We start from the raw sequence: 27,465 nt of genomic DNA, 5'->3' as shown, positions 1-27,465 counted from the left end.
ACTGCAAACATTCCTTCACAGCCCAGAAAAACCTAACCTGGTATTAAAACCTTTGTGTGTATGTCTGAAACACTAAAGAAAATCAGGAATCTAAATTTACGTTAGAAAGGACCTAATCAGCATCTCTTCAAATAATTCAATTCAAATGGCGTAAAATGAATAGTTTTTGTTCTGAATTTTGGATTTTTTAAAGAGGTTTGCACTGACAACTATTGAATTAAAAAATTCACTATCATTACTATTCATTATAATGTGGTCAGTTCCCTCACAACCACGCCCTGTCTATCCATCTTATAGAACTGGATTCTATCGCCACAAATTGAGCAGGTTGCACTCATTCACCTTTGTAAAATATGGCACAGTGATACTGGGTTGTCAATCCAACATCATCCCACCTGTCCCCAGAGGTAAGGACAGAAATAGTGTGCCACGGTGCTGCTCCTGTCACAGGACTCATCTCCTAAGCTGAGCACAGTGGGCCCTTGGAGCCCCAGGTCCTGGTTCTGGGCCCGAGTGTACCTTCTGCCCCATATCCTGCCTTTGTCCAATATCACAGAAGGTGGGCAGGTGCTGAAATCTGAAGCCTATCTACCCCACTGAAAGAAACAAGTATCAAGCCATTGAGTTTGTTAAGTTGCCAATCAACTGTAATTTTGCACTGACCACTCAACTTACTTTGTAAGTTGCATGAAAGAGATTTGGAGGTGAATTATGCCAAGTGTTACTGATGTTATTATTGGACAAGTCAGATCCCAAGCGGAAAGGTGGTTTGAGAGATCATTTTCTTTTCATTTTAATGTGATGGTTTACCACTGAAATGCAAACATGCAGTGTTGAAAATTCGTATCTAACAACAAAACTTAAATTCATTCCACAAAAGAAATAAAAATAAAATGTAATAAGCCAAAATATTACAATTTGGAAACACACAGTAAAGTACAATCCCATTAATCCCAACAATACTCCTTTACAGCATTACACTAGAGAGACTTCCCTCCTCTTTCACATTTATACAGCATAATTAAACTGTGGTTTCAAATTCCCATCTTGAGAATTTTCCTGGAGCCTTCATACAACTACACTTAGACTTTCACTGCTTCAAATAAACCCCTCAGGGTTTTAACCACAAACACTTCTGGTTTGGAAATTTTAAACCAAACTCCTTACAGTGAGGCAACCTCTTTATTTTTAAAACAGCCCTTCACTACCTCTCTTTCTCATTTTATTTTTACAATTTTTACAATATGTTTTACATATCCAGTTTAAGCCAAGACCACTGCAAACTGCCCCAAACTGAACCTGGAAAGCATCTCTCCAAACTAAATTTTGTTGTTAGACACAATTTTTCAGAATTGGATGTTTGTGTTTCAGTGGCAAACTAACTCATGAAACAAAGCCCCTAAACACCCTTACTGAAAACAAAATTCAGAATCTTTTATCCGATAAAATCATCATGGCTACAAAATTCTGAAATCCAAGGATAAATTATATATTTTCCAAAATAACATACCTTACATCACACGTGGGAAGTCGGAGAAAATAGCACAAAGATGACAATAAAGCCTGAAGTCAGACTGTAGCAAAGTCTGTTGTTGAAGGTGGAGATTTTTAATTTGCTCAGCTTCTATTAACTGACTTAAAATTAAAACAAGTTTGAGAGGGAAGGGCTTATTAATTTGGTGGCTGGAACTGACCCCCAGCCATCTCCCTCTTGATGTCTCATTCTTGACAGCCAATTGGCTCAGAGCTCCCTTTCACGACATTAATTGGCCGGCATTCCTGACAACCAGTTGCTAATTTTTCCTGATGAAGAGTTTATGCCCGAAACAGCGATCCTCCAGCTCCACGGATGCTGCCTGCCTTGCTGCGCTTTTCCAGCACCACACTCTCAACTCTGATCTCCAGCATCTGCAGCATCACTTTCTTCAATCAGTCGCTAATTGACAGGCTAACATACTAGAACTGCATGGCTACGTGAATGGTGGAACACTCCCTGTTCTGCTTCTCTTTACCAACAGAAGCCATTAAAGGCAGAGAGAATGTGTTAAAAATAAACTCAAAACTAAGAAAGTCTTCATCAATACCTCAATGCATCCAGTGGTAATCTGGATAAGCATGAGGGAAAAACGAGTAGAAGACTTAGTTAGTTAGAAGGTTAGTTGAATCAAATTGAAAGGAGGTTTGTGTGGAACATTAACACCTACTTGGACCAACTGTAAGTGGAAATGCTCTGCTATTTGATGTTTATCAGCAACTTCCATGGTTGATTTGTTAGTGCCCAAAAAATATTTCATTTGCAGCATAGGCTTGGGTTCAAGCCACACCTATTTCAGAAGTATGTAATAACATTTCTGAACAGATTGGTCAGAAACTACCTGGAATCCTTTCTCAAAATATGGCCATGAGAAACAAGAAGTATCAAGTACAATGGAGAGAGAAAACCAGCCCCTAAAAGAAATTAAGTCCATTAAAATTGAAATAAATTTACCTGCACTTTCCTTATTGGCACCTTTCTGAAGATTATCAAGGTACTGGGATAGCTCAGGTAGTTTTATCCGAAGAAGATCTCGAAAAACAGCCATATCGACAGATAATGCACGTAAATTATTGGCAAAATAGCTCTCGGGGAGTACTTTGTCAATCAAGTAAATCATTACCTATATATTATAAAACAAAAAGAAACAGGGTAATATGTTTTAATCTGTGAAGTCCATATAACACATCTCAATGTTACTTCCTTATGTTGTTTCATCATCTATTGTACGCACAATGAATAACTAGAGAGCAAATGGTCTGAAATTTAATTAAAGACCCCACCATCATTCTTGTGCATAATTGTGTAACACTAGTGCTTCATGTGGTTGTATGAAACAAATTCCAAGTCAGAATTTATAACAGAATGGAAAAATAAAACATAAATGAACACACAATTATCAATAAAAGTTGAAATACCTCAAAAACAGATATCTAAATCAGTTTACTCAATGTATTATTAATGGAGTGTCAATAAATATGTACTAGAAAGTTACAGGAAAAGGAGCGCTAGCTCTTAACCTGGAGATAAAACAAAACATCTTATCAAATCCTTAACATGCCTCCATGCCATAATCAAATAAATATGCACTAAGGAGACTTCAGCAGCAATTCTGTTCAATGCAAATAGAATTCCCAAAGCCGTGGCGAAGCACTATATAAATGCACGTTCATTACTGTTCTTAAACTTGATTAGCAAATTTGTTCTACTTCATTGCATTTACCTTCAGTGCATCTCCTTCATTCCCTTCCATCACTTCTAGTATGAGTGCAGCAAGTACATTGAAACCTTGGCAATAGCCTACAAATTTGTTCCAGCGAGCATACGCGAGAAGAACTCGCTTCAGCATCACACGATCCTGCTCAGCCTCCTGCCCACAATAAGAACTGCAACCTGTTCTGTGAAGATCCTTGAAACAAACAATTCTTAGTTAATAAACAAACAATAAGTTCACGTTTATTTGCGTTCCTGACCTCCTCCTTGAAAGGTTTAAACAATGATCACTTTATGAGCCTTGGTTTGTCATTGCACAGTAATGTTAAGTTCAGTAGAGGTTTGGTAAATAAATGCACTTTCAGCTTGTTGCAATCCCTGCAGAGACTATTAACTTTAAACAGGAGATTTAAATTCCCAGTGACCAACTTAAAGAATACTCACAGCAAGATTTCTGTTTTAAGATTTTTACTGCAATAAATAAACTAAAAGCAACACTGACTATACAATACTTGCCAAGCAAATAATACTCTAACCTATAAAAAGGTATCTCCTCTATGTTTTTAACACAAACAAAAACCTCACAGCACAATTTTACTACCTTCTCCATTTTGGCATAATTGTAGTTTTCACAGGAACTGACACCACTCCTCATTCTAATTGGTTGTGACTGTTCACACTGCTTTTTATTCTTTTGGCTGTGTTGGATGTTAAGGATGGCATTAAACTTTCCAAAAAATTTATTTGGCTGAGTCTACAATAGGACATTGGCCAGAGGATACCCACAAATTTGGCTTGATATTATGGATTTGTGATGACATTGTAGCTATATAATTCGTATACAACTATACTATTATCACTGAATTTCACTGGAGATATCAACCTTGTTTTATCAGAAGTGACTACAGTTTTGATCATCATTTTGATTTGCATACGCAGGGAAATAATTTTTAAGGAGCCTCTATAGAATGTTTGCTATTGTGTGTGATTTACACAAGCTCCATTTGTGAAGAAAATAGATGTTGCTGAAATTTTATCTTAAGACCCAGCTCTCTGTCAAAATACAGCCTTGCTGTAAATACATATTGGACACACTTGTGTCAATAGATACCCGATCCTTGGTATTACTTAGATCATAGGCAGGGACAGAAGTCCAGGGCTCCATGCTTTTCCTGACCCTGATCCCTTCCCAACAACAGCAGCCCTGCCCCCTATCCCAAGAACAGCAGCTTCAATCCTGTCCAAGTGACCATGTCCCTGCGCTGAGCTCTGGGTATCAGTTACTGGGTCTTGATGAATTCTACTGTCCTGGGCCCAGACATTAAACTTCAGGTAAGAGGCTAGCTGCTGTGAGGCAAAGACACATTTAGCACATGATACAGTCAGGAATTGGTGCACAGATAGAAAGAGATAATATAATCAAAGCCATCATTCCTCCAGAATGCTGGTACAGCAAACTATTGGTATTCTCTAGGATAGATCGAGATGAGTTCTGCAATAGATGTCCCAAGAATCTCTCTGTCACTGCCATTTATTGCAAACTTCACAGTTTTATGACTGAAAAGAATTAGTGCATCTCGCAACTTGTGAAGAAGATGAGGAGCTGAAGCAGCATGAAGAACAAGACACAGGAAATAATGAATAGAGGCAAGACCAAGTACCCTTCCAGTCACAAACTCTTCAATAACTCAACAAGTAGTGATAAAATAATCAAATCTTATTTCCCAACACTACCAGTCCCTCCCAATATGCTTGATGCTATCCATCATCCATAGGACAGCAATTAAGGCCAAAGGATGTAGGAGAAGAAATAGGTCATTCACCCTATTCCACCAACATTCAATGAGATATGGCTGATCTGATAATGATAGAATCCCTACAGTACTGAAAGAGGCCACTTGGTCCATCGAATCTGCACTGACCCTCCGAAGTGCATCCACTCCTATCTTGCAGACCCACATTTATCATAGTTTATCCACCTGGCCTACACACTACAGGGCTATATGGCATGGCCAATCCATCTAACCTGCACATCTTTGGACTCTGGGAGAAAACAGAAGCACCAGGAGAAATTCCATGTAGACACAGGGAGAACATACAAGCTCCACACAGATGGTCACCCAAGATGAAATCAAGCCCTGGTCCCTGGCACTATGAGGCAGCAATAATAACCACTGTGCCGCCTATCCTCAGCGCCACTTCTATGCCTTTTCCTTACAGCCTCTGATTCCTCTATTGATTAAAAATTTGTATATCTCAGCCTTGAATATACTGAACGACCTTGACTCTACAGCTTTCTGGTAAAGAATTGCACAGATTCACTATTTTCTGAGAGACGAAATTCCTGCTCACCTCTGTATTTTCCCAAACACCAGTGTGGGCCTTTCAACCAAGACATATTGTTTGGTCAATTCATCCTCAAAGAAACTCTGAATATAAGACCGCTGTAAAAAAAATCTAGAAACAGACCGAGCACCATTCTAAAGGTAACGATCACCTTTAGTGATCGTTTAGTGACTCACTTTAGTATTCGTCTGCCCATAATACTGCTATTAAAACAAATTACCCCAGCCACTCCAGAACGAGAGATGGAAGCCTGCTGCGCTTTCACAAAGGTACCTGGGACAACCACCATTACTAAGGCTTAAGATGACACCTTGGCTACACCAGAGCTGTCTGGTCCAGCTGGCATTTGGCGAAAGGATAGTCATGGCTTGAGGAATTGCTGGATAAGCAAAGAAACATTCTTTATTGGGTGGAGCCACATCTTTCAGAAAGTAAGATGGTTGTGGTTCAAGATCAATTATCTCTGTTCTGGGACATCATTATAGAGTTCTTCAAGGGGTTGTGCCTTAAGCCTAACCATCTGTGATTGTTTGAGCAATGACCTTCTTTCAGCATACAGTCCAAACTAGGGATGTTAGTCAATGATGCAATATGCGTTGTACCATTCACAACTCCTCAGATACTGAAGCAGTCTTTGCCTAAATGCAGCATGACCTGGATAACATTTGGATTGAACCAATAAATTATGAGTAACATTTATGCCTCACAAGTTCCAAACAATTACCTTCTTCAACAACTGAGTATCTCAACATCTCGCCTTGATATTTAACTGCATGAACATTACTGAATAATTCTTAAGGGTGATCAAAAATGGGCAACAAATCCTAGCCTGGCCAGTTGTGGTCACATCTCACACACAATTAAAAATGCTGTCATCCTGAGAGAGGTTAATAATAGCCTTTCCTATTGTATTATTCATCACATGAGGCAGCACTTGGACATTTTCACCGAACTGTAGCAGATCAGATCAAAGGAGGGTTTCAAAAGCCACCTGAAACTCCACCATGTTTCAAAGCACTGTTACGACACGGAGTAAACTATCTTTCTTAATTTAAAACCATCAACACAGAAAAAATTTATCCCGTGCACCAATCTATGAAAATTCAAGAGGCCAAGAATTATTTAAAGTGAAAATTAACTACTTTATTTCTTAAAGTATAACAGAATAATTAACTAACAACTATTTACAACTCCATCCTCTAACCTATCATTTACCTTCCCCTTCCACAATATTAGTTCGATAAAACTCCCAATTAAGATTTACAAAACAAAACTTCTTAACTCAAAACCAGCAGCTTTCAATTCTTCTGTGTCTTCTTTTCTTGTTCTTAGGGATTCTGCTTCACAGGTTACTGATCGATAAATGTACTTTTAAGAGAGCTATTTTTCAGGCAGTTATTTACCCGCTGGCAGCTTTGCAGTTGTCCTCTCAACTGTTCAAATTTCCCCAGTCTTACACCCCCAAACCACTGGATTGTGTCATTGGCTTTTAACATTGTCAATTTACTAAACTCAAACTAGATTGGAGTTTGGTATCTTTTGGGATATAATTTAAACTGATTGACCTAATTCAACTCTGCTTTGTTGTTTCCAGGCAACTAGCTACCCTAGCTACCCCAGTAGCTGGAGCACAAGTTAAACTGTGTCTTGTTGAGAACACTTGGTGCTGTCACCGCTAGCTTTTAACTCTCTTCGAGGTACAGTACAACAACATCTTCATAACAGCACACGGCAGCAGCATCGGGAAATGTCTTGTAGCAATACTGTTACTATTAATTTTAAAGAGTCACAAGAACTGAGTCCATAGTGTAGGCTGATAGTTCAGTGAGTAACAAAGGAAGTTTTGAAGTTGCTATCTTTTATATAAGTCTCCACAATAGCTCACAATTGCTTGCTCAACTAACTTAACATTATCAATCAGACTTGCAACGTGTCTTATTTATGCTTGCTAGGATCTACATATGTTTGTAAACAAGGCCCAGTTCTCTGCACACACAAGGAATTTGTCCAAGCTTTTTGACTTTTCAAATAGAAGTTGGGGGCACTGTTCCCTGGAGCATTCCTCACTCTACATGTCAGCCAAGTAGAGCTGACTTGCTTTTTTGTGTTTAAACAAAAGCTTTGGGGTAACTGCTCCAGGTGCATTCTCCATAGATACACATTGGTCAATCAGCCATGACTTCTAACCAATCATCATCGTGCTTTTCATGTAGCATAATGTGTTGGTCCTTTTGCAATTTGCCATTCTTGCATTTCTCCTGATGAGTACAAGATAAGAAATTCAATAATATGTCTCTTTTTTCAGCACTACTGATGTCAGTATGTTCACTGGAACTCTGAATTTTAATCTTTACATAATACAAAAATATTCTAAATGCCAAACTAATACAAACAGATGACAGATGCTGTTATTTGTGTTGTCACTGGTATTTCTCAGCAGTAGCTACTACAACATACGTCATGGAAGGGCACAGTTGTTAGGTTACCCTCTCAATCTTTAAATGCTTTTGTTTGCAGTGACGGATGCTGGAGTTACAATAGTATTAACAGCTTATCATGAACACAATTACAGCAGCTACTGCATTTTGGCAGCTGAATAAATAACACTGAAAGATAGGCCAACAAGGTTAACTTTGAAACCAAAAAGCAATTGGTTGTGAAATGCTGTTGTCTTTATTCAAATGCACAGCAAATGAACTATTACACAATAATTGAGGCTTTTTTACGAGCAGAGATATGGCTTGTACATTTGATTGTGAGCCTACACACAGCAGGACATAAATCACACAATATTCTAATTCCCAATTTATGCTCGGACCTCATTAAATTGATTTCGGCATACAACCAGCATCTTTGGTATTTTTTGGCTAAACACCTACTTGAATTTGAGGTAGACATGATGTGTAAGTGATAGCGTTGGACTGGGTTGGACAAGATCAAAAATTTGAAAACATGCTTTTGAAGGAGCATTGCTCCGAAAGCTAGTGTTTTCAAATAAACCCCTTGGACTATAACCTGGTGTCGTGCGATTTTTGAATTGGAGGTCGACAGCAGAAGGAAACATGTTTGATACGATGCCATGAAATTTCATGGGGTCCAGCATCACTTGAGACGTTGAGGCATTTGAAACATTTCTGACACCACCTAACAGGAGCTTAGCTCCAAGGACTTTATTACATTACCAGAAGAAGTGCAATGATTCCAAGAGTAATTAAGGTAAGAATACAACTCCCTCATTACCTGCTCATACCTCAACCACCTACAGCCTTAGAACTCACATTATTCTTATTGCCCGCTTTCCTTCACACTTCATGGAAATCAGTAGGGTTATTTGGGAACTTAGAGAAAAGGGTTCTCTTGCTGCCTTCCTGTTTCAACCCTAGAGTTAGATTTATCAGGACCACTCAGTCCTGAGTAAATCTGCTTTGAAGGTTGTGAGCAATATTCATTTATGAAAGAGAACAAAGTGCATCTAAGTTATTTCATAATACGATTGAGGGTTTTCCAAAAACATGTCAAAACATTTCCCAGTTCCACACTGTCACTAGGGGTGAGAAATTAACAGGGATATTGCTAATAACCATTACAATATACACAGCCACCATTATAAATGTTCTCTGTTCAAACCAGACTTTTTTTTCGCAGAAAGGGTTTCGTAAACTCGAATTTAAAATAGGCAATGTGCCAAGTAAAATACCAAGACAAAACTTTTCAAAGATAGTACACTTCCAGTCCTCTTAGATGTATTCACTTGTAATTTACTACTGCACACATGCAGACACAGACAGTTCTACAGCACTAGTGGAGGGAAGCAAAAGAGTTCCAATTAGACCGGACATTACCTTCACTATTTGAATGCCCATAGAATCATCATCAGGGTTGCTCCTATCATTGAAAGCAAAACGCATGGTCTTCTCCCAGTCAATTGAGATACTATGCAAGTACTGATCTGCTAGAGTCAGCCAAACCTGAAAGGGAATAGATAGGACAATAAATTACAGTCAGTTAAAACTGATAAAGTTTCAGCAGATGCACTAGAAACACTAGAATATAAACAACTGATCTTTTCATCAGAAAGATGAAGGAGATCACTTATTGTAATGTCCACCTTTGAGTTTTCACAAAAATTATGTTCAATAACCAGCAATATTTAAATAAATTTGATCTTAAACGTGCTTTTCTTAAGTGTGTTAAGTTTATTTTGTTCCTTACATTAAAATAACGGTGAGCTATGGAAATTGGATTTACTGTAAGTGTGGTGTGCCTCTCATTCTCGCTCCATAGAAACAGAATTAACGTATTGTGCCCAATGACTTTTCCCATTCCTGGGTATACCCTGTCCCATCTTCAAAATAGACCCATCAGAGATGGTAACACAGTGGTATACTATCAGGAAGGAGTCGCCCTTGGGCTCCTCAACATTGAAGCTGGACTCCATGAAGTTTCATGGCATAAAGTCAAACATTGGCACAGAAATCTCCTGCTGAATACCACTCACCAGCCCATCTCAACTGATGAATCAGTACTCCTCCATTTTCAATATTGCTTGGAAGCCGCATTGAGGGTGCTAAGTGCACACAATGTACTCTGGGTCAGGGATCTTCAAAGTCTATCACAAATTGGCTTAGTAACACTACTACTGACCAAGCTGGTTGAGTACTGAATGATATAGTTGCTAGACTGGGTCCCCAGACGGCAATGATGGGGCAAATAAGAAGGAAACACCTATTTGACCTCATCCTCACTAATCTTACTGTCACAGATGAATGCATTTATGAGGGCATCAGAAAGAGTGAGCACCGTACAAGATCCATCTTCACATTGAGGATACCATCCATCAGGCTGTGTGGCTCTACCTCTTTGTCAAATGGGGTAGACATTGAAGTTTTAGAAACAAAAACTGGATGTTCAGAAGTGCTGTGGGCCATCTGCAGCAGACTTATACTCATCCAAAATTTGTAACCTCATAGCCTAGCATGTCTCCTACTCTGCCATTGCAAACAGACCAAGTTATCAACCCCTGGTTTACTGCAGGAAGACATGCCGGAGGTCGCACTTAAAAATAAGGTGTCAATGTGGTGAAACTAAAGCACAGGACTAGTTGCATGTGAAAAAGCAGAAGCAATATGCAATCAATGGAGCTAAGCTATCCACAACCAACGATCAGATCTTAGTGCTGCAGTCCTGCCACGTCCTGTCATGAATGATGGGGTCAATTAAACAACAGATAGGAGATGAAGGCTCCACAAATATGACCAATCTCAACAATGGGGGAGCCCAACACATCAGTACGAAAGACAAGGCTAAAGCAGTTGCAATGATCTTTTGCCAAAAGTGCCAAAATGAATGATCTATCTCAGCTTCCTCCCAAACTTCTCAGCATCACAGAAGCCAATATTCAACCAACTAAATCACTCCATGTTCTACTACAAAGATTATGGGCCCTGACAAAGTTTCAGCAATAGTATGGAAAGTTCATGCTCTGCAACTAGCCACATCCTTAGCCAAGCTGTTGCAGTATAACTACTATACTGGCATCTCTCCTACGATCCAGAAAATGTCCAAGTTTGTCCCGTGCCGGGAAAACATCTTGGTCAATTTCCATCCTAACTCCTGATCATCAGCAAAATGATGGAAGGGGCCATTAACAGTGTTATTAAGCTTGCAAAAAAAAACTTGCTTACCCACTCAGTTTGGACTCTGCCAGGGCCATTTAGTACCTGACCTTAACTTTGGTTTAAACCTTGACAAAACAGCTGAATGTGAGGTAAGAATCACTGACCTCGTTAACAAAGCAGCTTTGAACTGAATATGGCATCAGGTATTTTCTAGCTAAACCCGAGTCATTTGAAATCAAGGGAAAACCTATCTACTGGGTTCCCCATGGTAGGTTCATCCATAAAGTCAGGAAGTATGAGATACAGGGAAATTTGGCTATCTGGATTCAGAATTGGCTGGCTGACAGAAGGCAGAGAGTGGTTGTAGATGGAAAGTATTCTGCCTGGAGGATAGTGTTGAGTGGGGTCCTGCAGGGCTCTGTACCTGGGCCTCTGCTCTTTGTAGTTTTTATAAATGACTTGGATGAGGAGGTTAAGGGGTGGGTTAGTAAATGTGCGGATGAAACAAAGGTTGGAGGTGTCGTCGATAGTATAGAGGGCTACTGCAGGCTGCAGCGTGGCATAGACAGAATGCAGAGCTGGGCTGAGAAATGGCAGATGGAGTTCAACCTGGATAAATGCGAAGTGATGCATTTTGGAAGGTTGAACTCGATGCTGAATATCGGATTAAAGACAGGATACTTGGTAGTGTGGAGAAACAGAGGGATCTGGGTGTGCAAGTACACAGATTCCTCAAAGTTGCCACCCAAGTGGATAGGATTGCTAAGAAAGCATATGGTGTTTTGGCTTTCATCAACAGGGGGATAGAGTTTAAGAGCCGTGAGGTTTTGCTGCAGCTCTACAAGTCCCTGGTGAGGCCACACTTGGAATATTGTGTCCAGTTCTGGTCGCCCTACTATAGGAAAGATACAGAGGCTTTGGAGAGGTGCAAAGAAGGTTTGTCAGGATGCTGCCTGGACTGGAGGGCTTGCCTTATGAAGAAAGGTTGAATTGACTTGGGCTTTTCTCTCTGGAGAGAAGGAGGAAGAGAGGAGACCTGATACAGGTGTACAAAATAATGAGAGGAATAGATAGAGTCAATAGCCAGAGACTTTTCCTCAGGGCAAGATTGACTGGTATGAGAAGTCATAGTTTGAAGATATTAGGAGGAAGGTATAAAGCCGCTTGCGATGTCAGACGTATGTTTTTTTTAACAGAGAGTTGTGAATGCATGGATTGCGTTACCAGTGGTGGTGATGGAAGCAGAGTCATTGGGGACATTTAAGCGACTTCTGGACATGCACATGGATAGCAGTGAGTTGAGGGGTGCATAGGTTGTTACTATATTTTACATTAGGATTAAATCTCGGCACATTGTGGGCCAAAGGGCCTGCTCTGTGCTGTACTTTTCTATGTTCTATGTTCTATGGATGGAGTTATAGCTAGCTCAAAAGGAAGATGGTTGGTGAAGGTTATCTCCACATAAGGATACCTCTGTTGGATTTCCTCATTATAATGACCTAGGCCCAACAATTTTTAGTTGCTTCATCACAATCTGAAATATTACTGAAATGTTTTTGCATTCAGTATAGTAGGAATAAAAGAAAAATATTATTAAATCAATTCACCAATTCTTATTATGTATTATTAACTCCACATTCTTACTCTCTAGGTGGCCAATGCTCATTTTATGGAATCTTTTCCTTTTTAAATTATCTGTAGAAACTCTTGCTATCCATTTTTACATTCCTACCTTACTTCTGTCCAATCATCTGTCTTGTACTCATCTGATCTAATCATCTTTTGTGCGTGAGTATATGGTATTTTTCTTAGGTGTGATGTTTTCTTTAATTCCTTTAGTTAAACATAGACGGTAGATTGTCTTTCTCACAGGAATATACCTAATCTGAGTATTCTAAAATATCCTCTTAAATGCCTGCCACTGCCTCTATTAATGTATCCACTAGTCCAGTACCTCAGTTCACTTCAGGTACCTCAGCTGTCATGCCTACATGGTTGGCCTTACTTAAGTTTAACATACCAGTTTTAGAGTCACGCTTGTCCCTTTCAAAATGAATGCAAGATGGAATCATATTTTGGTTACTGCTCCTTAGGGATATCTTTATTGAGGCCACTAATGTATTCTGTCATATTACACAATAACATGGATTTGAAATTCACCAAGGCAGAGGGTGAATTTGAATTAATTAGCATCTGGAAAGAGAAAAATGTAGCCTAATGGTGACCTTGATTATTGCAATGATATGCCTATTGTAAAGCTTAATTGAGTCAGTAATGTCCCTTTGAGAAGGAAATCTGCTGTCCCACACGTGACTCCAAAGCAATGGGATTGATTCTTAACTACCCTCTAGGCATTTCGAGGTAGGCAATGAATGCTGGCCGAGCCAGTGATGCTGACATCTCAGGAGCACATTTTTGAAAATCACCTTATCCCTGGCTAGTTCCAGAACGTGGTGATCTAAGAAACTCTGTCAAAAAATTTATGAACTCCTCATCCAGGTTTCTACTGTCAATGCAATTTTTTTGTGTTTATATAATGTTAAAATGACTCATGACTATTCCCATTCCATTATGACAAGCACCTATTATTTATTTTTGTAACTTCTTCCTGGCATTGTAGTTACTGACAGGGAACCTGTAGACCATCCCTATTAGTGAATTATTTCCCTTACTATTCCTCATTTTCTCCCACACTATTTCTACTCCCCGATCTCCTGAGTCAAGGTCATCTCCAACTATTGCACCAAAGCCATTCTTGAATAACACTGCTACCACTCCACCTTATCCAGCTTCCTATTCTTCCTCAATGTCAAATACCCCTCAATATTCAGGACTCAATCTTTGTCATCATGCACCTATAGCTCCATGATGGCTATCAGAGAATATTTATTTCACAGTGCACTATCAATTCATTTACATTGTCGTGTGCACAATCAATTCATTTACATCATCATGAATGCTATGCCCATTTAGAATGCCTTTAGTTTGTTGTTTTGTTATATTCATTCTATCTAGTTTTGTTGGTGTATCCTTAGATTTATTCTTTTCAACAGCACAGGAATGGCAGTTGGGAAATAGGAAATGGGTCTCATAAAGGAAGCATTTTTGATGAAAGTATACTGGACATCATCATCATGACTTCAGGATAGTGCTAGGAGAAGTATCATCTGGTGTAAAACTGGTTTCCATTTTAGTGTTTGAGCTAAATTAAAACAGCATAAACTTAACTCTGTTGTTCACCAATCCTTTGCTTAATGTATAAACATGTCATACTATTGCTACTCGAAGAATTTTTTTAAAAATCTATTTTCAGAACTGTAAGCCATTGCTTTGAATTGACACTTTTTTTTGTTGCTCTGAGAGTTTTTCACACTTAGTGACATGTTGTTTCTACATTGTTGCATATTTGATGAAGTAATGTCCTTAAAGTGTAAACCACATTTGACTGTAATGATCCTGAATTTGGCAATACAAAATAAATTAGATTAGATTAGATTAGATTAGATTAGATTAGATTAGATTACTTACAGTGTGGAAACAGGCCCTTCGGCCCAACAAGTCCACACCGCCCCGCCGAAGCGCAACCCACCCATACCCCTACATTTACCCCTTACCTAACACTACGGGCAATTTAGCATGGCCAATTCACCTGACCTGCACATCTTTGGACGAAATACTTAATAAAATCAAAATTTAAAAAGAATATGCCAATTTTTAAATTGTTTGTCCAGTTTAATCAGCATATGGTATAAACAGAGTAAAAGAAAGGCTGCAGGAGTCTTTCATATGCCACTCAGCACTGAGAACTCATTTATAATTGTATTATTCATCATTTATGAATTCTAAAATAAATCATTGAATAGCACCTCTATAATAGTCATCTTTGCAAGTTACAAGAAAATCTTTCAAATTTACGGAATATATGTAGTAGACTATTGATCATTATAATTCTATCTAAACCCTAGATAACTGGGAGGAGGGGTAATCATTGGATTTTTAATCGTCCCAATTAGTCATTTAAGTAAATCTTTTGTAATATGCAGCCTTGAGAATTAATCTGACTGCGTACAAATAATTTGTTATTAACAAAGACAGATGAAAAAGGCACATAGACACAACCTCTAGAATCGATAAGCACTTACTCTTTTCCTCCAATCCTTTGGAATTCCCGTGGGTAACCTAGCAACTGCTTTCAGAGCATCATACCACTGAAATCAAATAATACAAATGAATTAGTTCTGCAAAACAATTTCAGGGAAATTTTACATTATAATTTATGACAGAAATGTTGTACTAATTTTGTTGTGAGGTAAAACCAAATGATTTTACAAATTTTTACCTCTGTGGGTGCAAATATCCCCTCACTGGAAGTGATGAGGGAGGCAGTGAGAAGAGAAAATAATTGGTAAGTTAGTGCAGGAGAGATAGTCACTCCCCTCTAGCTGACACAGCAATTAAATGCTGGCCGAGAAGAGCCATGGGTGAACCTCTCAATTTAGTGCAAACTAAAGACTTTAAGTGGTCAAATAATGGTCGCTTAAGGGCCTTAATCTGCCACTGTCCTGATTATCTGGCTTTCCCAGCAGGTTAGACTGGGAAACATGACAAGCTGTCAATTGGGTTGGTGGCGGGGGTGGGGTGGGGGGTGAGGGAGAGGGGTTGATGGGTCACTTCTACTTGCTCAATTCTGGATTCAATCGATGGTAAGGATCAGGGGACAAAAGTTGGCTGCTATCACTCCTGTCCTTGAGCCTGATCTCCATTATAATCCTCTCCAGTGTCTGCCCCCCACTCTGAGAGACCTAAAATAAAAAGAAATTACCTGTCACTACTTAAGACCATGGCAATCCAGTGACAATCTCCCTCCGATTAGCCAGCAGCTCTGACAGTGCAAGATGTCAGAATCAAGGCTCATCATTTGCCAAGAAATGTCCTTGTCAACTCTTATTGGCTGATTGGTACTTCATTCAGCAAACTTTCTGGCTGGTGGAGACAGGGTATCAGTCACCCTGAAAATACTCTCTCCCATACAGTATGAGGTGCACCAAGTTTCAGCCTGTGGTTTTGATATTCTTCACTAGCATAAATGTTTACTATCATGCCACCCTACAGTGTTTGTTGAAGTTGTGATTTGTCAGATATAAGTCTTGCTGAGCTACTTACAAACAACTTGACCATGCTAGATATAATCTGGTCTACTGAATACTCCCCTGTGCACTTTTCCATCTGGAGATAACTTGGCAGTCCATTGACTTTAGCTAATTTTCACCTTCCTAGTCGATGGTAACTGTAGCAATTTCACTGCTCTCCTGGGAGTAGAGCAGCTAACTCAAAATAGACTATTCCACGTTTCTGGTTTCTTGCTCAATGGCTCATGGGTGGCACTTAAACATAATAAGGATTGGGCAATATTTTATTGAAGAACAGCAAAACTCAAGTATTGTTAAAAGACAGCAGTATTTCCATTTCATTCAGAATTATTTTGATTGTCTCAGAACAGGTGGCGAGCAGAAGCTCTTTTGATAACCATTTGGAATTTAAAACTTGTGAAACATAAAATGCTCTGTTGCATGGTTGAGCTGCACTTTATGAGGTGCTTAAGTCTCTGACTACTTCCCCATCACCAGCTGCAGTAGTTTGTCAAGCTGAAGAAAGGTTGTTAATTGACTGGCAGCAGGAATTCTGACCTTCAGGGACAGAAAAGCCAACCTTAGTGAACTGCCAAGTGCTACTGGGTCAGTGGACATTGCTTGTTGTGCACTAAAGATTAAACTGCCACATTGCTTAAGGGGAAGGTTGGTTCCCAGGTACCTGCTGTCCTTGCCTCAGTAGGTGGGGAAGATCAGAGGTTTGGAATGTGCTGCCAAAAGAAGACACAGTTAGTAGCTGCAGCACATCCATTAGGGAGTCAGCTAGTGAATAACCTGCTACTGCAATACAATGAACGTGAGGAGCCAAACCATTTATATAACTGCCCCAGTTTGAGCTTCTAATGAATGCAATTGAACACAAGGGAAGTCACCTGATTGGGCATAGTGTATAATCCCTCATGAAACAACCAAATTTATGTTGTGTTTGAGCAGAGAACCAGTTTTTTTTAAAAAGTAGCCAACGTTTGAGATATAAGGTACTAAGATAATAAAGACAAAAGATTCCATGGTTTTTGAATCAAGGAAGTAAACGTTACTAAATGCCATTAAAATAACAAACAAACTACAAAATATGTACTTAATTCATACCTCAACATCCAGAATGAACATAAGGTAGATACTGGTCATGGACAAACTGTAGTCAAAAACCCCAAAGAGCGTGTCTAGTAGCAAGTGTGAAGACAGTGCCCACAGCTTTCTCAGCAACCCATGGTCAGCCACACTACTCCCAGGTGCTGCCAGATCTGCTAAGTTTCTCCAGCAATTTTAGTTTGTTTCAAATCTCCAGTGTCTCAGCTCTTGTATTGTTTTGGTTTTACTCTGACTGCTTTAAAAACTGACTGCACTGTGACCCTTGACTGTTTTGGATGATGTGTGGAAATGCTTGAAACAAGCTGCACTCCCCTTCCTATGCATGAACAGATATAGTAACCATTGGATTATAATATTTTCTGAACTCTCCAGTACAATTCTCCAGCTAACTTCCTCTCCACTGCAGCCAGCTCAGAACATAAAGGAACAATGAAAAATGAATTTCATCATAATGATCATCATCTAGCATTTATATGGCATGAATGTTACTTGGCATATGTGGAAACATAGAAACACAGAGAATAGAAGCCGGATTAGGCCAATCAGCCTATTGAACCTGCTCTGCCAATCAATATTTTCGTGGTTGATTCTTAGTCATAATAACAACTCCCTCTCTCTCCCCTCCCCATACCTTTCGACACCCTTAGCTTCTCAAAATTTAACTATTCTTTTCTCAAATATAATTCTATTAGTTTCTCTCCACAGCTTCCAGTGGTGTCGAATCCTTCTGGTTTATCACTTTCTCACTGAAGAAAGTTCTCTTCACATTAGAACAAAATGACCTACAGTGGATGTAGATTTGCTCGCTGAGCTGGAAGGTTCATTTTCAGACGTTTCATCACCATACTAGGTAAATCTTCAGTGAGCGGCCGGATGAAGCACTGGTGGTGTAGCCTGCTTTCTATTTACCTGTATATGTTTGGGTTTCCTTGGGTTGGTGATTTCATTTCCTGTGGTGACGTTATTTTCTGCAGTGATATCATTTCCAGTTCTTTTTCTCAGGGCGTGGTAAATGGGATCCAAGTCAATGTGTTTGTTGATACAGTTCCGGTTGGAATGCCGTGCTTCTAGGAATTCTCATTTGGCTTGTCCTAGGATGGATGTGTTGTCCCAGTCGAAGTGGTGTCCTTCCTCATCTGTATGTAAGGATACTACTAAGGGTAGGTCATGTCTTTTTGTGGCTATTTGATGTTCATGTAGTCTGGTGGCTAGTTTTCTGCCTGTTTGTCCAATGTAGTGTTTATTACAGTTCTTGTAAATGACATTAGTTTTTCTTGTTGTCTGTATTAGGTCTTTCAAGTTCATTAGCTGCTGTTTTCGAGTGTTGGTGCATTTGTGGGCTACCATGATGCCAAGGGGTCTGAGTAGTCTGGCAGTCATTTCGGGGATGTCTTTGATGTAGGGGAGAGTGGCTGGGGTTTCTGGAAGTGTTTTGTCTGCTTGTTTGTGTTTGTTGCTGAGAAATCAGTGGACTGTGTTCATTGGGGATGTGTTCCTTTCGAATATATTGTCTAGGTGATTTTCCTCTGCTCTGCATTAGTTCCTCTGTGCTGCAGTGTGTGGTGGCTCATTGAAATAATGTTCTAATACCGCTTCATTTGTGGATGTTGGGATAATATCTTGTGTAGTTCAATATTTTGTCCGTATGTGTTGTTTTCCTGTAGACGCTGGTTTGAAGTTCCCCATTGGCTGTTCACTCTACTGCAACATCTAGGAATGGCGGTTTGTTGTTGTTTTCCTCCTCTTTAGTGAATTTTATGCCAGTAAGGGTATTGTTGATGGTCTTGAATGTTTCCTCTAATTTGTTTCGTTTAGTGATGACAAAAGTGTCATCCACATAGTGGAACTAAAGTTTGGGTTTGATGGTTGGCAGAGCTGTTTGTTCGAGTCTCTGCATTACTGCCTCTGCTAAGAACCCTGATATCAGAGATCCCATAGGTGTTCTGTTGGTTTGTCTGTCGGTTTTGTTGTTGAAGGTAAAATGGGTGGTAATGTATAAGTCCATTAGCTTAATGATACTGTCCTTGCTGATGACGTTTGTGGTGTTTGGTGTATGTGTCTTTGGTTCTTCTAATAGTGTAGTCAATGTTTCCATGGCCAGGTGGATGTTGATGGATGTGAACAGGGCTGTTAAATCAAAAGAGACCATAATTTCATCCTCTTCTATCTTGGTGTGTTTGATGGTCTTTAGGAATTCTGGGTTCAGTGGATGGAGTGGTGTAAGTCTTCTACTAAATGTTTTAGCCTTTGATGTAGCTCCTTGGCCAATCTGTAAGTTGGTGTTCCAGGTAGTGAGACTATGAGTCTGAGAGGGGCTCCTATTTTGTGAATTTTGGGTAATCTGAAGAAGCGTGGTGTTTGGAATCCGTCTGATTTCATTTTTTGGAAGTCGGTCTTACTTAATTCTCCAGATTTCTGATTTTTTTGAGTGGGGCTGGAACACCTTCAACAACAAAACCGACAGACAAACCAACGGAACACCTATGGGATCTCTGATATCAGGGTTCTTAGCAGAGGCAGTAATGCAGAAACTAAAAAAAACAGCCCTGCCAACCATCCAACCCAAACTTTGGTTCTGCTACATGGATGACACCTTTGTCATCACCAAACGAATCAAATTAGAGGAAACATTCAAGACCATCAACAATACCCTTACTGGCATAAAATTCACAAGAGGAAGAAAATGACAACAACCTGCCATTCCTAGATGTTGCAGTTGAGCGAACAGTCAATGGGGAACTTCAAACCAGAAACTACAGAAAAACAACACATACGGACCAAATACTGAACTACTCAAGATATTATCCCAACATCCACAAATGAAGCTGCATTAGAACATTATTTCAATGAGCCACCACACACTGCAGCACAGAGAAACTATGCAGAGCAGAGGTAAATCACCTAGACAATGTATTCAAAAAGAACACGTCCCCAATGAACACAGTCCACTGATTTCTCAGCAACAAACACAAACAAGCAGACAAAACGCGTTCAGAAACCCCAGCCACTCTCCCCTACATCAAAGACATCTCCGAAATGACTGCCAGACTACTCAGACCCCTTGGCATCATGGTAGCCCACAAATGCACCAACACTCGTAAACAGCTAATAAACTTGAAAGACCCTACACAGACAGCAAGAAAAACTAATGTCATTTACAAAATACCTTGCAAGAACTGTAATAAACACTACATTGGACAAACAGGCAGAAAACTAGCCACCAGACTACATGAACATCAACTAGCTACAGAACGACATGACCCTCTCTCACTAGTATCCTTACATACAGAGAAGGAAGGGCACCACTTTGACTGGGACAACACATCCATCCTAGGACACGCCAAACAGAGACACACACAAGAATTCCTAGAAGCATAGCATTCCAACCGGAACTCAATCAACAAACACATTGACTTGGATCCCATTTACCACCCCCTGAGAAAAGAACAGGGAATGCCATCACCACAGGAAATAACATCACCAACCCAAGGAAACCCAAACATATAAATAGAAAGTGGGCTATACCACCAGTGCTTCATCCGGAGGCTCACTGAAGATATTACCTAGTATGGTGACAAAACATCTGAAAATGAACTTTCCAGCTCAGTGAGCAAATCTACACTCAGAACCTCAACCTGAGCTACAAATCTTCTCAAAACTTGTTATGACCTACAGGCATCCTGAGACCATGGCCCCTTGTTGTGGCCAGGGGAAATATATTCCTGCATCTAGTCTCTCTAGCTCTGTCAGTCAGACTTTTATACTTTTCATTTTATTTCCCTCTCGTTTGTCTAAACACCAGTAATACAGGCAACAATACTCAGGAGTCAGATTGGTGAATGTTCACTGCAATCCCTTTTCGTAGATAAGGAAACCAAAACTGCACATAAATGTCCAAGGCCCCGCATAGCCGCTTTAAGACCTTCTTGCTCCTGTACACAAATTCTCTTATAATAAAGTCCAACATACCACTTGCCTTCCTAATCGCTTGGCGTACATGTATTTTTTTTTCCAGTGACCAGTACACAAGAACATCCAGGTTTATTAATCTATCACCATTTAAATAATACTGTACTTTTCTGTTTCACCTAGCAAAATGGACAACATTATATTATACATTGTACTCCATTTGCCAAATATTTCCCCACTCAAAGTGTTTAAATTGTCCAAATCCTCTTTACACCCTCTTCATCACTTCCACTTAACTTTGCGTCATCAGCAAACTTGGAAATATTACACACAATGCCTTCATCTGAATCTTTGCTATATATTGTAATTGATGGGGCCCAAGCATTGATACCTATGGAACCTCGCTTGACACCACTTTCAACTCCAACAATGACACACTTTCTCCTACTCTTGCTTTTCTGTCAGCTAACTAATTCTCAATCTATACCAATGTACTATCACAGCTTTGATTTTGCACAATAACCTCTCACATGGGACTTTATCAAAAGTTGTCTGAAAATCCAAGTAATCACATCCTCTGGTTCCCCCTCATCTATTCTAAAAGCTAAAGCCTTAAAATTCTCTGGCAGGTTTGTCAAACACAATTCAAAAATGTTCTGCTTCAGCTTCCTCTGATCAAATTTTAAAACTGACTATCCACTGACCCTTGAGTTCTAAGTTACCATTGGAAAACCTCACAACAGAGACCATCACCCCTCAACACACACTCAACTTGTCTATCCAACCTCATGATTCTGCAGCTTTGAGAGCATGAACTGTTTCACAACCTGAGAAACTAGTCAATGGAGCTGAATACCTCTAATATTTTGACAGTGGAACTGAAGATTACCTGAGGCTCTACTGCAATGAATTATGGAACTTAGCTGATTGTCACCCTCTCACAACCATAACCATGTTCCTTTGTACCAGGTAGCACAATCACTGCCTCCACAAAAGTGCCAGAAATTTGAAAGTTGCCCAATGACTTACCTGCTGGAAGCCATGCTTGCTCAAGGATGGTTGGATCGTAAATTTCAGCTTTGTGTCAACTCCTAATTGGGGACAAAGGACAATATTAATGTAATGTACACAGGAGATTGGATTGCAAACACCCAAAGCTTGGGCAGTTCTTGCATAAGGATAAATGAGTTACATTTGTTTCAGAGAAACTTGTTAGTTGAATTATGGGACTGTTTGCCATACAGCCATGATGCATTTAAGAGATACCAACATCTGCATGTTTCGCCAGAGAATGTCAAATGATAGTATTTCTTCGGGATTCTCGCAATGCAGCCCACCAGCTGATGAGTGACAAAAGATAAGGAGCAATCTTGAGGCAGGGGAGATTGTCTTTAGCTCATCTGTACCTTTAATTTGAGAGCTCAGGATCCGGGAGGTACCATTACTCAAAGTTTAGATCAGAGTGGTGCTGGAAAAGCACAGCAGTTCAGGCAGCATGCGAGGAGCAGGAAAATCGACGTTTCGGGCAAAAGCCCTTCATCAGGAATAGAGGCAGGAAACCTCCAGATCTCTCCACCCTTGAGCACCCTGCCTCTATCCCTGATGAAGGGCTTTTGGCCGAAACGTCGATTTTACTGCTCCTCGGATGCCGTCTGACCTGGTGTGCTTTTCCAGCACCACTCTGATCTAAACTCTGGTTTCCAGCATCTGCAGTCCTCACTTTTGCCTATAATTACTCAAACCCCATTATGCGCTGTTCACAAACCACCGGTGCTGAAGTGGAGCGGCGCTGTTTCAGCAAGATTGTGCAATATAGCCAGCTCCTCGCCATGACGGCAGGCCAGAGGAGGTCGAGATGTGTGTACAGAGTTCCTCGGTCCATGGCTGTTACTGGGAGCCGGGGAGTTCATGCTGCTTTTGCTTCTATTTTAATCCAGGCGTCGCTGAGGTGTGTGTATGTGTATCTGACGCCAGCACCCTCGCCCATCTCACTGACAATTCCAGACCCGCAGCATCAGGGAGTCCCATATCATCCTCTCCCCCAAATCCCTGCTTCCATCACACCTTTATTCCTCCTGTACCATTCCCCCAACATCGGCTGCCGCTAATCGATTAAAACACACACACACAGACTCCCAGCCTATTATTGTCAAGACACAAATATCTCGCCATTCCGATCCTGCCAATTTGGCGTGTGCATATACAAGCCAGCTACATCCATTATGCACCAAATCAATTCATTCTCGCTGGCGAATTGAAGTCCACATTTTAAATAAAAACAGATGCTTGCAGGCACAGTTTCGACATGGCACACCTAACCCGTGCTTGTTCGACTGCATTGCATATTGGACAATAGGACACACACACACACACACAGAGTAGGGCGATCCGTGGAAGTCACGGGTTTTGAATTTTTTTTTGGAAAAATTGAAAACAGGCTTCACCTGGTTCGAGTGTGCACAGCAGCCGCGGTGCTGTCCTAGAAATGCAGTTCCTCTTTTTCAGGACATTGCTGATGATATTGGTCATACCCACCGCCGTGTTCTGCTTTTTCACACACTTGCCAACGCGTTTGCCTGAAGACAGGGAGTGTTTACCCTTTTTCATTCCGGCTCCACAATCTCGAAACCTTATTCCCTTAGAAACGGCTCTTGGGTTTGTGCAGCGTGCTCAGGTAGAATCCCGAATCCCAATCTGCGGTCATACCGAGGGTTTTTGTTGTTGTGGTGGTTTCAAATGGCCTGAGCATCGACGCGGAAATCAGCCGCACGATAGCGTGGGTGTGCGCTGACCTGGACAAAGATTGTTCTGCCTTGGCCCCCGGAAGGTGCGCTCTGGCCCGGAGACAGCTGCAGTGCTGCAGCACCAACGGGATTCTCTGACTGCAGTCAGTGTGACCGCCCACCTTCACACAGCATTGGCGACAGAAAGCCAAGCCTGCAACCTCCTGACTGCTGGCGGCCCTCTGAACACAATAAACCGGCAGAAAGCAAAACCGACTCCTCTTAGGTAACAAATTGCCTCTGCAAATGGCAGGGGCAATCCGACAGTGGTCTGAAAGCTGCTTTCTTGGTGTCAGCATCATCACGATCTGATCAGCATTACAAAACTGCACTGGGCAATATCCCTGACAAATTCAGATGGAAGGCAACAGGTCATTTTTCAGAAAAAGACAACCCATTTCTTCCCCGGTATAAACCCACCCTATCTTTCGATACCACAAAAGGTGCTGGAGAAACCCAGCAGAGAGGGGAAAAAAAAGTTAACATTTGTAAGGGTCACTGGACTCGAAATGCTAACTCTGTTTCTCCCTCCACGGATGTTGCCTGGCCTTTTGGGTTTCTCCAGACACTTTCTGTTTTTTGTTTCAGATGTCCAGCATCCACAAATGTTTGTTTTATTTGAAAGTTCTTCAATGATTCTGGGGAAATCTGTCAGGATTTGCACAAACCCCAACTGATGGTGGTTCTGCTGTTAATTTAAAAAGAGGTGATCCTTCAAAAACATTTCAGGCCCAATGAGGCCACTTCTGCTCACTCCCTTATCCATTTTTGCATGAATGGCAGTAGCTAGGACACACAGCAGGATATGATCCAGTCTACTTAACTTTGGGCTTTAGGCCCAGAGATGGAGTGGGTTGTGGTGCCAAGTTCTCTGGGACAGGTGGGACATGGTACATAATGTCCTACTTCACAGCTCACAAGCCTGCAGCACGAAAATTCTCCAACCGCCCATGGCTATTTGGCAGGAAGGAAAACTGCACATAAGAGAGCCTTTCACAGTCAATGGTTTTGTGCTTTTTAGCTTGTTTTTAGATTTTTCAGCTGTGGTTTGATACCTCTGAGTCATCATGAATGTTTCTGATAATTGTTTTAGTTTTAATATCTGCTTTGAGCGGACCAAATCAATTGGCTCCGAAGATCCCCATTTTCTAATCTGTTAAATATAATAGTTGGGCTGCATAGAGTTGGCAAACAAATCAGGCAGCCTGAGAGATATTTTAATTTCCTGCTGGCAACCACATTGCCACATCTGTAGGGAAACCCTCCTTTGATAAATTTTGTGCTAGTGGAGAAGATGGTTCTGGCACTGTCAATGTATGTTGCTGCAAGGGGGAACTGGAGGGCAGTCCCTGAGCAATGACAGAGATAAGTTGAAAGATGAAGCACAAAATGGTGGCATATGACAGAGCTGTTAGTACAAGTGAGTGACAGACTGAACAAGAAAGTTCAGAGAAGGATTATGGAAACTCGAGGAGTAAATACAAAGTCTGATCTAATCATGGAAAGTAGCATAAGAAAACTTGTGAAAACTATGTTCCAGAACACAATTAACAGTCACTTGGAAAGCATGATTAGTAAGGGAATTTCAGTGTGGATTTCTGATTGAGGCTTCCGATGAAGCAATATAGAGGGTTTGCTGATGGTAATGCAGTTGATGTGATGTGTATCAATTTCCAAAAGGCACTTGATAAAGTGCAATATGACAGGTTTTTCAGCAGAACTGAAGCCCATAAGGTAAAAGTGGCAGCGGTGCCATGAATACAAAGTTGACTGATCGAGAGGAAACAGAGTGAATATTTTTCAGATTGGAGGGAGGTAGGTAGTGGAGTTCTTCAGGAACAGTATTAAGATCTCTGGTTTTCTTGATGCAAATTAATAACTTAGGATGGGATCTTCTCTGCCCCTGAATGAGATGGGCAATAATGAATCAGTTAGAAAAATATGGTGGGATTGGAAAAAATAACGTTCTGAACATCAAGAAAAAAATCTCATTTTCCACTCAAGGTTTTAACAATGAAATCAAAATTGTGCTTGTGAGCAACAATAGGTCTATTTGCATTCATTTACATCTCGCTTTTAACTCATTGACATTCAACTTGTTAATCTCCTGTATTGTGAAGAGAACCGAAACAACAAAATTTCTGATATGAAGGTCAGAGCTGGAATAGAGCAGCTCTCGCTCCTCAAGGCCTCCACCTTGGCCAGTGGTCCAAGGGTGCTCTCCATGGGTAATTACTCCCGGCATCCTACATCCACAGAGACTGGTATTGTGAATGCTCCAGCCTTGCCATATCATCATCCAAATCTATGTCACACTTAGAGTACAATTCTCCACTTTAATGCTATTCACTGCACACCAACACTTTTCATTGCAATGCTGCTGTCAGGCTGCTTTGCATGCAGGGTCAGGCACCCAACACGCAGTGAAAGGGTGCACCTCAGGGCTCTGAGCTTGCCTTCTTAGAACTCACTGACTTTGTGCCTACTTGGATACTCACAGCATTTCTACCTTGCCTTGTTTTTTGGCACTTTTCCATGTCATTCAGAACTTGCAGGCTTACAGTATTTCTGTCTTGACATACTCCCTAGCAGAGACAGAAAGCCATACAGCTTCTCATGGCTGACAGCAGTGATTCATCAAAGGGGGTGAATATGTTGCTGCACAGTGGCACCATGCTACATCGAAGTCACACCTACACCACGTATAATAACTTATACAGCAAACACACAGCATGTATTTCAGCCAAATGGCCATTTCTCAAACTGTTACCACAAATTGAGGATGTTCATGGTCACTGGCAAAGAACCTTGTCACCTGGCTGCAGTGGATAATATGACCTGAAGGGGTGGGTAGCCATTCTAACTTAGTGCCAGCTGTGCTAGATTTTTATGGAACCATCCCCTTCCAAGGATGTACTGGAGAACTGGGTGGTCAATTCTCAACCCACAAATGTATCAAGGTTGTTACTGATGCAATTTGGAACAATATACTTTGCCAGCATAGCTGGCTCCCCCCCAGGCTGGACACTGTAGATGTAAACACATCACGTTGAGAGTACCAAATCATTACATGACTTTTTTTCATTCTCTTGTTGGACATGGGTGTCGTTGGCTGGCCAGAATGTACTGCCTATTCCTAGTTGCCCTTAAGAAGGTGGTGGTGAGCTGCTTTCTTGAATTGCCGCAGACCATGTCCTGCAGGTTAACCCACAATATCATCAGGGAGGAAATTCTGTGATTTCAACCCAGCGACAGTGAAGGATTGGTGACATATTTCCAAGACAGGATAATGAGTGGCTTGGAGGGGAACTTGCAGGTGA

At 40.7% G+C, this 27,465-nt stretch overlaps 1 protein-coding gene across 3 annotated transcripts in view; it reads right to left on the bottom strand.

Moving 5' to 3' along the window:
• Nucleotides 1-27,465, bottom strand: part of tbc1d30 (TBC1 domain family, member 30) — a 65,037-nt gene that overhangs the window by 22,981 nt on the left and 14,591 nt on the right. For 2 of the 3 annotated variants that reach the window (XM_043709659.2, XM_043709661.2), the window contains exons 3-7: nt 22,392-22,453; nt 15,354-15,419; nt 9,436-9,561; nt 3,258-3,443; nt 2,489-2,657 (exon numbers count right to left, since the gene is read on the bottom strand). In XM_043709659.2, coding sequence (XP_043565594.2) covers nt 2,489-2,657; nt 3,258-3,443; nt 9,436-9,561; nt 15,354-15,419; nt 22,392-22,453 — 609 coding nt within the window. Of the gene's footprint in view, nt 1-2,488; nt 2,658-3,257; nt 3,444-9,435; nt 9,562-15,353; nt 15,420-22,391; nt 22,454-23,806; nt 24,298-27,465 lie in introns of those variants that run through there. The other variant, XM_043709662.2, reaches the window with a different exon arrangement.

The sequence above is a fragment of the Chiloscyllium plagiosum genome, unplaced genomic scaffold (assembly GCF_037043375.1).
Source record: "Chiloscyllium plagiosum isolate Xiang-an unplaced genomic scaffold, Cpla_swu_hap1 HiC_scaffold_19, whole genome shotgun sequence".
Classification (NCBI taxonomy): domain Eukaryota; kingdom Metazoa; phylum Chordata; class Chondrichthyes; order Orectolobiformes; family Hemiscylliidae; genus Chiloscyllium; species Chiloscyllium plagiosum.
Note: the sequence above shows the minus strand (reverse complement) of the source record. Positions and strands in the feature narration are given on the sequence as shown.